The sequence below is a fragment of the Labrus mixtus genome, chromosome 13 (assembly GCF_963584025.1).
Source record: "Labrus mixtus chromosome 13, fLabMix1.1, whole genome shotgun sequence".
In the NCBI taxonomy this organism is placed as follows: Eukaryota; Metazoa; Chordata; class Actinopteri; order Labriformes; family Labridae; genus Labrus; species Labrus mixtus.
This window is the reverse complement of record NC_083624.1, coordinates 16,572,936-16,586,440: the sequence shown is the minus strand read 5'-3', so window position 1 is coordinate 16,586,440 and position 13,505 is coordinate 16,572,936. Positions and strand designations below refer to the sequence as shown.

General features: G+C 39.4%; 2 protein-coding genes across 2 annotated transcripts; both read left to right on the top strand.

Annotated features, from left to right (window-relative positions):
• The first annotated feature begins 2,754 nt into the window (after positions 1 to 2,754).
• On the top strand, positions 2,755 to 6,040 carry LOC132987097 (kininogen-1-like). The gene is made up of 4 exons (XM_061053915.1): positions 2,755 to 2,855; positions 3,559 to 3,587; positions 3,664 to 3,869; positions 5,558 to 6,040. The coding sequence occupies exons 2-4, from the start codon at positions 3,575 to 3,577 to the stop codon at positions 5,612 to 5,614; spliced, it is 276 nt and encodes a 91-aa protein (XP_060909898.1). The 5' UTR covers positions 2,755 to 2,855; positions 3,559 to 3,574; the 3' UTR covers positions 5,615 to 6,040.
• A 5,538-nt stretch (positions 6,041 to 11,578) lies between these two features.
• Positions 11,579 to 12,871, top strand: LOC132987095 (annexin B11-like). Its single transcript, XM_061053914.1, has 4 exons — positions 11,579 to 11,713; positions 11,828 to 11,874; positions 11,956 to 12,353; positions 12,610 to 12,871. Exons 2-4 carry the CDS (start codon positions 11,856 to 11,858, stop codon positions 12,643 to 12,645), a joined length of 453 nt encoding a protein of 150 aa, XP_060909897.1. The 5' UTR covers positions 11,579 to 11,713; positions 11,828 to 11,855; the 3' UTR covers positions 12,646 to 12,871.
• The last annotated feature ends 634 nt before the right edge of the window (positions 12,872 to 13,505 follow it).

The window sequence follows — 13,505 nt, the reverse complement described above, 5'->3', positions numbered from 1 at the left end:
AGAAAAAGGCAACTGCATAGTAGTCCAACTACATGGCCTAATCAAGCCTGAGCATGTCGATGTACTGAGAGCAGCTTTAGCAGTTCTATAGAGCCGTAACTGACCTGTGAGTACTCGTGCAGATTTCAATACCAGCACCCTCAGTGTTGCTCAATCTGCTAGTATGTAGATGTGAAAAAGGGAAACCAGGAGTCAAATATAAACATGACATTTTGGTCTCATTTCAACATTCGACAAAAAAATTCCATTACACTCCATGTGTTGCAACATTATGACGCCTTTTCAAGACGGAAGGGCAAAAAGTCTTTCCTATGTTTCCCTGTTAAAAATGGGATATAGGAGGTGTTGTGAAATCTGTCCTCTCTTCTACACTCATGCACACTAACAAGTGACATTATCATAGATTATACCTACATGGAGTGAACCTCGGCAACTTCCAGACTTCCAACTTCCAACTGGCGTCATCTTTTAAACTTTTTAAACATCTTCAGTGAACGTGCTTCACATTATCAGAAAATGCAGCCTCACACCATAAAAACAGGCCTCACATGGCACTCCTTTACACAGAGACATCCCATGATGTTTTAACCTTTATCAGAGTGAGGGAGTTGGCAGAGGACACACATATTTTTCAGCACCTCCTCCCATTTCACAGAGCTGCATGCCTACATTTCAGTTTTAACATTTCAATCTTCATCAACTTCTGTACTATGTTGAATGCATTTAAAATAATTGATTTGTCAAGCAAAATAGATATCCCTAAGCTCTGTAGATTGTCAGAATTAAATATTAACAATGCAAGCAATTAAGACACAACTTACTCTTTAAAGGTCACATATTATCCTCCATATTAGCCCCCAAAACATGTCTCTGAAGTTTCTTGTTCTAAATCCACTCTGATCCTGTATTTGATCATGTCTATAAACCCCTCTATTTCAGCCAGAACAGGCTGTTTCTGTGTCTGTACCTTTAAATGTAAATGAGCTGTGTCTGACCACGCCCCCTCTCTGGAAGGGTTTATGTGGTTTGGGCTTTCTTGCACTATGCACAATTATTTACGGTGAGAAGGCAGACTCAGAGGGCAGGACAAACACCTAGCTGTGGGAGTGTCACCCACCTGGGGGAGGAGTTACTGCCCTTTGTGATGTCATGAAGGGAAAACCTCCAAACGGCCTGTTTAAGCACACATTTTCTGAAAAGTGGAGCAGGCAAAAGTCAAAAGTCGGGTTTGTAGACAGACAATGGACACATGCTAGAGTTATAGAAACATGGTAACGTGTGGTTTGCTTTAGTGTGTACGTTTACTGCTTGTACCTTCACTGCAAGCTACCTGATAATATTACATTTTTTTGTAATGGAAAAGCTAATTATATAGCAAGTTAGGACAAGCCAACCACTGGTGTTTGGCACTTGCCTGTCCAACACAAAGCAGACCAACTCCATGTCTGACTCTTTACTCTGACTGTATCTTTACATAAAGTCAGGCTCTCGTCATTACACCCTTATTTATCCAGGCAGGATTTAATTCAGAAGTATTTAATGTTGGCTCCAGATTTCACCCTTTGACCTCTCATTCTGTCTCTACTGGAATTTTTGAAAGAGGATTTAAGGTGGAGTTTTCACGATTGATTTTCTGGAATTTGATTGTGAAGAGGCGAACATGCCAATGTGACAGTCGATAAACATTGCACAAGTGTTTCTGTGTGTGTGTGCTTGTTTATTTGTGTTGCCGAGGTGCAGAGACAGGTGTGGGCAGGGGGGGACAGCTGTTATCAACAGTGAGGGATCTTGATAAAAGACACAAAAATATGTAACTGGTTGAGCCGGTGCCCTCGTCTGCTTCTTCAGAGACAGATGCATGACCAGATGCTGATAAGAAGGCTGCTTAAAAAACACCTCCCACACATTTTCCACAGAAGGTGGGCAGGGCTGTGTGAGGAATTCTCCACACTACAAGAGATCAAATTTAATTTTAAGGTGAAAATATGTGCATATAAATCAAATAGGCATGTGAATAAGTCAGATACACAAGGTGGCTAAAGCTTTAAACTAAAGACTTGTAATGATAAGATATTTAGGCTTTGATTATGCAAAACTGTTTAACACAAAGGGACAGAGTTTAAATTACTTAAACATTTAAAAAAACAATATGCATATTATATTCAAGTAACTTTTGCATACATGTGAATTATCTAAGATATCCTTCAGGACCTAAGACAGAGTCACATCTGTCCAAAACGTTTAGAAGAGAGAGCATTAAGCTAAGCTAGGCAAACTTTTATTCAATTCTTTATCGCCAGGAAATATGTTGTTTTGTTTTGTGTGTCCGTGTACAGATTTATTTTTAAATTGTGAACACAAGAAAACATAAAGCCAATCATACGCCACACCTGAGTGACAGAGAGCGTGGCGTGCGTGAAGACTCACAAAGAGAACAAACCGTACAAATGAAAAGTCTTTGTTCACTCTTGAGATAAGAAAATTCTGTTTTTTCTGGCTCTGAGAAAAGGTTACACAGAAGACAAAAGAACATCACATTAAGTGCCTCATATAATGATATGTTAGCGGCTGATAACTTGTCATACACAATGTTTACCATGTCAGCATGAATACCAAAAATAAAACATGAATGCCTTTTTAACATATTTTGAATCTGTATGCATCTGTAGCTACATGTGGATTATGATACAGCTAAAATACATCACCATTTACCTCCAGTACCCTGACTTAAAGGGTTTAGAGGGGAGGGCGCTGGTCCTGCTGGTCCTGCTGACCTGCTTTTCGTTGAGGTGTGGCTTCGTATAAAAGCAGCAGCAGGTGAAATCTGCGTCTGTAGATCTGACGACCTGCTCACAGTAAGTTCACCTGTTGATGCTCTGTAGCACCTGGACTCTGAATCATTTAAATAAGCTTACGTCTGCAGACAGTCATTCTTTTTATTTCATTTTAAATTTTTGAACCCACAATTAATCAACCTGAAATGTAGTTTTGTCTTATTCTATTGTTTTTTTTGTTTTTTTAAATCTAAGTTGTCTATTCACAGAGTATTGGACGGGCTTGTAAGACAAAATCTGTTGATTCATTTTCTAAGTCGGATCTAAATATTTGTCTCCTTTATTGATCACTTTTTACCTTTATCTGCAAAATGTATATGATATGATACGATGCACTTTTTTACCCCCTTAGAAATTATTTATTTTTCTTGTTGAAATCCTAAATGTGTCCACCAAAGGAACCGCTACTTGATGTTTTAAATATGACTGTAGCATCCTTGTTTCCCCTGCTGTGTTTTTATTACACCTTGCACTCCGACACAAAAGTAGCAACGGTACATCTTGCGAATTGTGTGTTAACAAGTATGAAAGTGAGTTTAAAATAACATAGAGAAGATAATGCTAGATTTTTTTTCAAGTCATTAATTAAAATAAGATAAACAAATCAGGTCAGAATCAGAAAATAGAGCACTAGACTTTTTTTTCCCTTTATGTCCTCTGAGGGCTTCTGTACATCTGTCTTCTGTGATTTAAATCTTTATGATTTTGTTTTCTTCACTTTCAGGGTCTGAGGTTTTGAAATGCATAAACGAGGTAAATCACAACTTCTTTCTCTACACTTTTTTGACTCTCACGTGTACAAAAAATATTAATTAATAACTATTTACAGGTGGGCACTGTGGAAAAGGAGGTCATGGTCATGGACATGGACATGGACATGGTCACGGGCATGGTCATGGACATGGTCACGGGCATGGTCATGGGCACGGTCACGGCGGTGGTCAAGGAGAGGGATGTGGGCCCAAACGTAGACGCAGGCCAAAGCGTGGTCACAAGCACCTGAAGTGTCACAAGAAAGGAAGGGATTGTCACGGGGTAAGATTATGCAATGTTCGATTCAATAGAACAGAATATGAGTTTTATTCAGAAAGCAGTGACAATTCATAAAACTCAACCTTCACATGTCAAATAAGTACTCTTGAAAGTGATTATTTATTAAAAGTTAAGACATAAAGTATGAATGCACTAAAAAAAAAAAAAGGACACCACGGGCCAAAAACATATCATCCACTCTGCTTAGGAAGGTTAAGTGAAACAATGGGACACTTTGGGAGATTTGGTTTAAAACCCAGAGTGCTTAGGTCAGGATCTTTATTGCTTCCTTTTGTCTCCTTTAGCATAAAGAATTTAGCATAAACACTAAACTAGCCTTTCTGTATGCTGAAAATTAGCAGCAACTTATAAAGCTACACACCAAACAACCTTTGACGAAAGCAAACAGTCAGCATGACGACGGGATATTTTTCTGCCTATTTTTGCATAAATCAAACACTTATGTTCAGACATTATATTAATTTGATAAATGTGTCAGGAAAAAGTGTGTTTGTACTGATTTATACTGTTTATACTAGGTTCTTTTTTATTTATTTTTTGTACTTTTTGAGTGCACTGCATGTTCCACTTCACACAGTATGTAACCAGTGGACTTCTGCTTTGTGTCAGTAACAGAGGAAAGATGTCTTTATTTATTTAACCTCTGTGTTAATTCGTCTGCTCGTTCCAGCTTCTGCACATAAAACAATAAGAGTACATCATGTAGGTTCTGTGAAATTTCAATGAAATCTGCATATTAAATAAATACACACAAATGAATATAATAAATAACGGGATGGATAATGATACAAAAGCTAAAATAATTAACAGCCACACGAGCCACCTCTCCCACAGGGGGAAATCGTCCTAAAGGGGAGAGGTGAGGGGGAAAAGAAATATATAGAGACAACCACAGACAAAGACATTCAGCAGGAGGTTGAGGGGCTTTGAACGATACGACGAGTATATTATGGAGATTCTGAAAGTCTTCAGAGTCACAGATAAAATGTTACCAGTTAGATTTTGTGTAATGGTGCCGGTCAGATACGTCATCAGGAACGCCCCCCTGAGGTCGGAATTCTTACTTGGTGACTCAGAACAACTTTGGTAGTTTGAGTTAAAATCCAAACATGGCTGCTCCGCACATCAACAGTAAAGTTTAGCAGTGTTTATTTGCAGCTTAGTCCTCTTTTTGTGTCATTAAAATCAATCACACAGAAAGTATCGTGCTAGTTCTCTCTGTAGACATGTTGTCATGTGATTTTTGTGTACAAACTACCACGTAGTGTGTTGTTATCGTCAGGTATTAGTTGGCAAAACAAAGGTACTCCATGAGGCGTCCATGTATGTTGCTTGTTCGACTTGCAACTGGAACACAGTTAACTCAGGTGGGACATCATTCCCAGTTCCAAGGTAAATGGAAACCACCATAATTATGACAAAAAGACAGCAAACGATAAAGGTATATACATTTACCTGCTGCAAATACTTTCATCTAAATGTGTTGAGTTACAACCAATCCCCGTCTGCCTCAAACTGAACCTGTGACCCTTCTCAACTCACAGCTCCAGCACTGATAATTAATTTACAATAGACAAACAAATCACAACTCAAATGTCAAGCGCTCACTTATGATCTTTCTATGCTGATTGATTTTTTGTTGTCGTTTGTTTTCTCTCTCTTCCATGCAGTCGTCCAGCAGCTCCTGCAGCAGCAGCAGCAGCAGCAGCAGTAGCGACTCCGATTAAATGAAGACTCCTGAATCATCTGGAAACTTTTGTTCTTCCTCTTAATGCAACAATCAAATGATGCTGTATCTCAAAACTATCTATTATTCAGGTCTGTACATGTAAACAAGCTCATGCCTGTCACATGTAAAACACACATTGGTTCTTTACTGACGTATGGCCACGACTCAAACACTGAAGTAATTCATTTGACAGTGAAACCAGAGACTGACACATGAATCCTCAGTCACTCTCTCCTCTGACAGATGAGACATTTCAGGTTGAATAGATATTACATTTAGGTGGATTTGTTGGTTTGGTCAGCTGTTTGACAACTTTTGTTTATGTGGCTTCCTATAGAATATAAAGCTGTGTTGTTTGGGCCTCTTTCAATGATTTTGATGAAGTGTAAGTGTAGAAAATTAAAACAATAAATGGTGACATTTCTGTTTGGTCTTGCATCTGAATGGGTGGGGGTTGGTGTGAAAGTGTTTCGCGTTGCTGTATTCTATGCAAATCGTGATTAAGCCAAGTAGTATACATTTTTTGTTCCAATTTTGATAATGGGTGCTTTGCCAAGTTTACTGAATTAGAGTTTGTATCATTGAACAAATTCCCAATAACATTAACTAAATATTCAACTGAATGTCCTTAACCAACAAATAAGTAATCCTTATTGTCCTTATTGTCTACTTCACTGTTCAACCTACTGCAGGGTTATCCAGTTAGCTTACTTTCACGGTAAGCTTAGCCAAAATGTTCTTAACTCACCGATAATTAATGAAAAGTTACAGCTTTCTGTGCAGATTATTGTAGGGAGAGTCAGAGCTACATCGTCTTTTTTTTTGTCTAACTATCTGATAAGCAAGCTAAAGAATTAGCCTTGAGCACATGCTCACATAATTACTTTGACACTTCTCACTGCCTGTCACTTCTTGATAAATATGGTCACTATAGCTCCAAATAACCAAAAAAGGTGATGGCCATATTGGAGAAATTCCAGGCATTTTACAAACCATTTAAAAAAAAAAAAAAGATGTTTCTGATGCTACTGCCAGACAGCGCCAAAAAAGAACCCTTTCATACCCTTTATATTGTGGCTAATAGAGTGGTTGTAAGAAGTGTTTATTTTAGGGATCAGTGTAGACATGATTGTGTTTGTCAGGGAGAAAAAATATGCATTTAAATGTCCTTTCAAGATCATCTGCTGCCACATGGTTGCAAAAGCATATTTAAGTAATCTTAGCAACCACATCTCGAGTACATGTTGACACATCTAAAAAAAAGAAGAAAAAAAATGATGTGCGCTTCAGGCTCTGCCCCTGATGATGCCATTGGATTGTGAGGTGTGGCTTCATCACTATAAAAAAGCAGATCCAGCTGAGTTTCAGAGGAGCTGCTCTTCAGCACACGGTAAGTTAACATTTGACTATGTGGCTGTAAATAACCTGGACAAGTATCTACTGGATGTGTTTCTGTGCTCTAAAAGATTGATCATCTTGCTTACATGGATTTCATTTGATATCTGATTTAGCCTCTTGTTCTTCTCAGTAAGACTTATCCCATTTATGGGAAGCTTTGTACAAATACAGTCAAGGAATGATGCAATACTTCTGAGCCGCTTTGCCTGTTGTGACCTTAAACAATGCAAACTCTATTTCATGCACAATGTCTGATTATTTACCTAATTCTTTCTAAAAAAAAAAAGTGATTTCCGTTATTGTGTTAAAGGAGATTTTTTTGCCTGCATTTGATTTGGTTTTTTTCTATTTCAGAGTTTGGATCTAAAGATTTGAGATGTGGGGGCAAAACACAGGTACATAATACATTTACTTAAAAGTATGAAGGCTTCACTTTCACTTGAATGTGCTCAAATTATTGGGTCAAACATTTAAATATACTGAAATCAAAGTGAAATAACATGCTGGGCAACACCTCTTTTAGGAAACCAGTATCCCTCAGGGTGCAATCCTCAGCCTGGAGGATACCCCCAATGTCCACCCCAACCCTGCCCTCCTCAGCCCTGTGGCCCACCCAGTTACCCTCCACATGGAGGGCCTGGTCATGGACCAGGGCCTGGTTGTGGAGATGGACATGGAGATGGACATGGACATGGACATGGACATGGACATGGACATGATCATGGGCATGGGCATGGGCATGATCATGGGCATGGGCATGGGCATCATGATCATGGCCATGGACACAGTCATGGTAGTGATCATGGACATGGACACGGGCATCATGGACACGGGCATCATGGACATGGGCACGGGCGCGGTCGTGGTCATCATGGACATGGGCATCATGGACATGGTCACGAACATGGGCATGCACACGGACATGGGCACAGGCACAATCACGGTCACATGCATGGTCATTGCCACAAGAAAGGCAAGAAGTGTCACGGGGTAAGATCACTTTATTTGTTTGATACCGGGCAGAGTAAATAATGAGGTATTTATTGTACCACAGAAGAAACTGGAAAGAAAAAGAAGACAGGTCGCATTGTAACTCAATACCAAAAGGAGTGTAATAATCTCAACATTTTAACCAAATGGTCTTCTACAGGTTGATAGTTTTTTTTAAATGTCGGGGGGCCGCACCCTTAAACATATTTGCACACCGATAGGCCGATGAGCTCTGTGATGGCAGGTGTGGTCAAACATGCAAACATACACACAGGTGAAAAACATCATTCAAATACAACCACAGGAAATGCATACATTATAATTGTATGAACACAGTATAACACAAATCATTTTTACTAACACAACACGTCCCAATAATACAGATTATGGATAAAAAAAAGTAGTACGAAGAAACCACGTCTGTGTGTTTCTAATTTCGATATTTTACACGATTTATATTTTTGTTTGGTTAGGTTGTATATAAGTCATACACTGATCATTCTGAGAGTTTTTAATTTAGAGGAAATGTGTATTGTAGTTCTTTTGATTGAAGCCTTAAGTTTATATCACCTCTTGGGTCTGACGTGCTCAAGCCCCACTCTTCCAACCAGGAAATACTGACACAGTCCAAACAGAAAGTCTGTTAAATGTAATTTAAAACTGTTGGATCCAATTCAATCAAATACCAGTTTGTAAGTCACAAATTAAGTCTGTCAATACATCCTCTCTTCATTGATAATGTCAAACCCATGATATAACATAAAATGTTGTAGAGAGGCGTTGATGCATTTTGATGAATATACTTTGTGCAGCATTGTTTATTATATATGTGGATGCATGTCTGTTTTTAGTTTACTTTAACTAATACAAATTAAGTGGACAAAATAGTGTCAACACATAACTGAGAAGGGAGTCAGACAACAGATGCAGATGATAAGATCATTTTTGTTAAATGAATTACTGTAGACCCAGAGATTTTGGGCATAAAAGTGTAGTAATGAGTTGGCTGTCATAACTAATTCAAATCTCAATGTGTGTCCTCTCTGTAGTCCTCCAGCAGCTCCTGCAGCAGCGACTCGGACTAGAAGAAGAGAAAGACGGATGTAACCACCCGGACACCTTCATCCTGTTACATATTAACATAATAATCACTTCATTTAACCACATGAATCTTATAGTGTTGTTCATTTACATTTCAAATATATGGTTAATGGACGTGAGCTTGTATAGCGCTTTGCGAGAGCAGCGTGGGGTTAAGTGTCTTGCCCAAGGACACATCGGACATGTGGCTGCTGCAGCCGGGAATCGAACCCCCGACCTTCCAGGTTGACAGACTACAAGACAACCCAATGATCCACAGCCGCCAGCATAAGGCTATTAAAGGATGCAGAATATTTTCTAGTCAAATTTAGATGTCATGCATTTCATGGCCTGTCATAAGTGTTGTGCCCATTACATTTTAAAGTGAAATAATAAAACACGTTAGTGGTTACCAGCAGTGTGTTTGTCAATTGTTTTGAATTGTTATAATGACTCCTTTTTGTGATGACAACTCTCTCTGTTAACCTGACCTCACAGTTTATTATTAGAATGTGTTTGTTATCTGTTTGTGTGTATTTATATAAGAGTTGAATGAAGACCTTTGTCCAGGAGTGTTTGTCACTAATAGTTCCTGAACACGCCCATTCAATTCCATCCAGTTTTAATCATGTGAATAATCAAACACTACTGCACTGTTAGCCTGACATAGTGCCACTTTTGTGTGTCCTGCGTTGACCCCATGTAATCTTGTGATTAATGAATCATGATTAGAACAAGCTGCTCTCACACAATAGTAAAGCTGAGAAGACAGTTTGCAAAAGTTTAAACTGGAAGGATTGTGACGTAAACTGTAGGTGTGGAAAACTGAAAAACTTACCAGATGTCTGTTTCTCATAACAAACTCCGAACAATAGCGATATAATGTAAACCGTACAACACCTCATCAACAGCCAATAACCTCACCAACAAGGTGTGATTTCTGTCAGCTTTCCTTAATTTTTAAATGCAGGAAATCAACTTTCTCTGCAGCAGTTAATGCAAGGTAACAGTTTCTCTTTCTTGCTCATCAACATTAATACCAAGACAGAGAAGTGCATTGGTTAGTTTGCATCAAGACCAAACCAAATGTAAAAAGGGCTCCTAATTGTTCCTTCAACCTCTAGCTACGGGGGCCGACAGGACAAAGCGACCTACAATGACAACTAACCCTGCAACCAGGTACATCGTTTGGGCTGGGCTGCAAATTCAGAAAAGTCCCAAAAAAAATGCAACGATGGAAGTGAGCTGCACATACAATTTTGCCTCAAAAATATGAGTTGCAAATGAAAAAAGCTGCAAACCCAGCCATCACATTGTAGTGCTGACTGGCTGAAGGGGTTGCACAGTTCATTACTGACTTTATTTAATTGACTTCCTTTTGATTTTATATCATTCATGGTATTTGCAGCTCGCTTGCTATTGATGAGAATGCTGGACCCTGAAGCCCACCCTGCAGAAGTCTCTGGATGGATGCTACCCTAGAATGCTACGTGTAGGGCAGCACATGTCACCATTAACGAGTTATAAGGGGGGTTGCCAAGAGTGAGTGAGGAAACAGCATATAGGAGGATGAGGCTGGCAGGTCATTGCTGGAGACACAGGAAGCTACCTGCCAGTTATCTGGTGCTGTGGGAGCCCACACATGGGCATCGACCCGGAGCGTCCCACATTTAAATATATAGATCGTCTTAGGAATGATGCAGGTGCAGAAAGCAATTGGAAAGTTAACGAGATGCATGGAAGATTGGAGTGACTGGAAATGTCACCGGAGGGCTCGTTTGAGGACGACCAAGTGATGCTGTTAATAAAGTTAATTTGTCTTTTTGCAGCCCTTTAAAAAAAAAAGTTTGCAACAGTTTCCATTGTTGCTAATGAATTTGCCTTTTCCTCGTGTTTCTGAAATTGCATGGATTCTGAATCAGCCTATGGCAACATGTTTCCCCAATATAAATCCTTAGAATCATTGCCGGTTGTAAGGCTCTGTTGTCCGCCGTACCTAGCAGCAAAAGAAGGACAAGATGTTTCTTTAAACAAACTGTGACCACTTCTCTCATGCTTTTGTCCAGAACAACTCCCCTGCTGCTATGACGTCATGTAGGTTAATCTTTTCTCGTCCACACAATAATCATTCCTGATGTGTTGAGTAATGTGTTCAGAGAGTCAACTTATCAAATAATTAAAGACTCAAAGATTAAAATGTTGAAGTGTTATGAGAAAACAAATGGTCCAACTATCTCAGACTGTGTGATAAAAAGGTTACCGGTAAACACGATTTTCTAAATAGAATCTTTCATAGATCGTAAAAGGGTGTGTGTGTGTGTGTGTGTGTGTGTGTGTGTGTGTGTGTGTGTGTGTGTGTGAGTATCTATATCTTTGACTGTTTATGGCTCATATTGACTGTATGTTAAAGATCACGCACACACACACACACACACACACACACACACACACACACACACACACACACACACACACACACACACACACACACACAGACACACCCATTTATGTCACAAGGCAGAAATGTTCTGCAGAGTTAAGACTCTGCCCTAAATCATGTGAGGGGGTCTGAACATAAAAAGGAGCAGCAGGTGACCGCTGTGCCAGTCGACCTGCTCTCCAGCTCACAGTAAGTACCCCTCTGAAACTCTGCTGAGGATCTGGAGATCACTTCAGTTTAAAAAAAAGTGGATGTTTTTAAGAGTGTTGACTTAGTTAAAGTAATTTTTCTTTTTCCTTCCAGTATCTGTACGTTCATCTGAAGTGTGACAATGTACGGGCAAAACCAAGGTAAATAACTCAAATTCTCTTAGATATAATGATCATGTTTGCTCAGGGATTTATGGTTAATATCTTTTATTGTGTGTTTAGGAAACCAGTACCCTGGTTATCCCAACCAGGTACCGGGGACATACCCTAACTATCCTCCAGGCACCGCCCCACCACCTGTCTACCCTCCTCAGCCTCACGGCCAGCACGGAGGCCACCAAGGACATGGACCTGGACCTGGTTGCTGCCCGGGTCAGGGGCAGGTACACGGTCATGGGCATGGGCACGGGCATGAGCATGGGCACGGGCATGGGCATGGGCACGGCCACAGCCACGGCCATGACCACAGCCACGGTCATGGTCATGGACATGGACAAGGAGCATGCCAGGGACAGGGACATGGACATGGACACGGACACGGAGACAAGAAAAAGCACAAGAAGAAAAAGGGCGGTCACAAACACGACAAATGTCACAAGAAAGGAAAGGACTGTCACGGGGTAAGATTAAGTTATATTTTCTGTCTGTTTTCATGTGCAGAGCATGTTGGTTTTATTTCCATTATAGATCAAATGTTATTCAGAATCCACAATGTCAAAAATAGAACAAAAAGAAAACAAAGCAATGCTCTGTAATTGTCCCAATGCAGCCTGCTGTTACGTTATTTGTCAAATGTATTGTAATTTCATTTTTCCATAATTTATGAGAGGTTCAGTGTTTCATGAATGTCTTTGTGTTGTGTTTATCCCTCTGTAGTCCTCCAGCAGCTCATGCAGCAGCGACTCGGACTAGATGAAGTCCCGACACGTTGGCGTTTTGGAATCTCTCTAACAAACATGTTCTCTAAAATTGTCTTAAATTTCCACAAAAATTCACCTTAATAACCGTAACACGACTCCTTGGCATGAAATGATGTAAGCTTTTTTTTTAATGTCATAATTGTATTGTAAGCAACACATTACAGGCACTACTGAGTCTGATTGTGAGAATAATAAAAGGTGCTAATTTTCATTATAAATCTGCATTTCAATATCATCATTCTTTGTTTTATTTTGTCTCCATGCTGTCTGTGTCACTCAATAAAACCTAGGTGTGCCCTTTGTTTGCTCAGGGAAGGTGGACTAGAGTTTACTGAGCCACACCTCAGTGATAATGGTTCATCAGACCCTGGAACTGGCCCTGAAGACGCCTTAATCTTGATGGCTTGAGTAATAAAAACAATTCCCATGTTGCTATCCAGCCTTTCAATAACACGTTGACTTGTCCTTGAGGAGCATTGTTTCTGCTTGTATTAAAAACATAATCACAAACATATTTTTACATGAAAATATTCAAAATTATTCGATTACAATAGCAAGCATATGAGAGTATATAAATGAAGGGATGTCAGCATTAACTAGTTAATTGTGATTAATTAAGGTCAGAAATTAATGCATTCTTTTATTGTAATGTGGTTTATCACATGCTATTTTGTGCCTTTTTGACATAAGTTAGTGTCTTCAGAAGGTACTTACTTTACTTCAAAATAAAAGCAGGATTTAATTCAAACAGCCAGTAAAGTACTCTCACCTTAAAACAGAAAACAAATTCAAAATAAAAGCCTTTCAGTTTTTATTTAGATGCTAAATAATGGAAATTTAAACATGGGATTA

Bases quoted from the DNA above. Each gene is read 5' to 3' on its own strand.
- LOC132987097 (XM_061053915.1), top strand. The intron at 3,870-5,557 runs GTAAGATTATGC...TCTTCCATGCAG, and splicing joins AAGGAAGGGATTGTCACGGG to TCGTCCAGCAGCTCCTGCAG.
- LOC132987095 (XM_061053914.1), top strand. The intron at 12,354-12,609 runs GTAAGATTAAGT...ATCCCTCTGTAG, and splicing joins AAGGAAAGGACTGTCACGGG to TCCTCCAGCAGCTCATGCAG.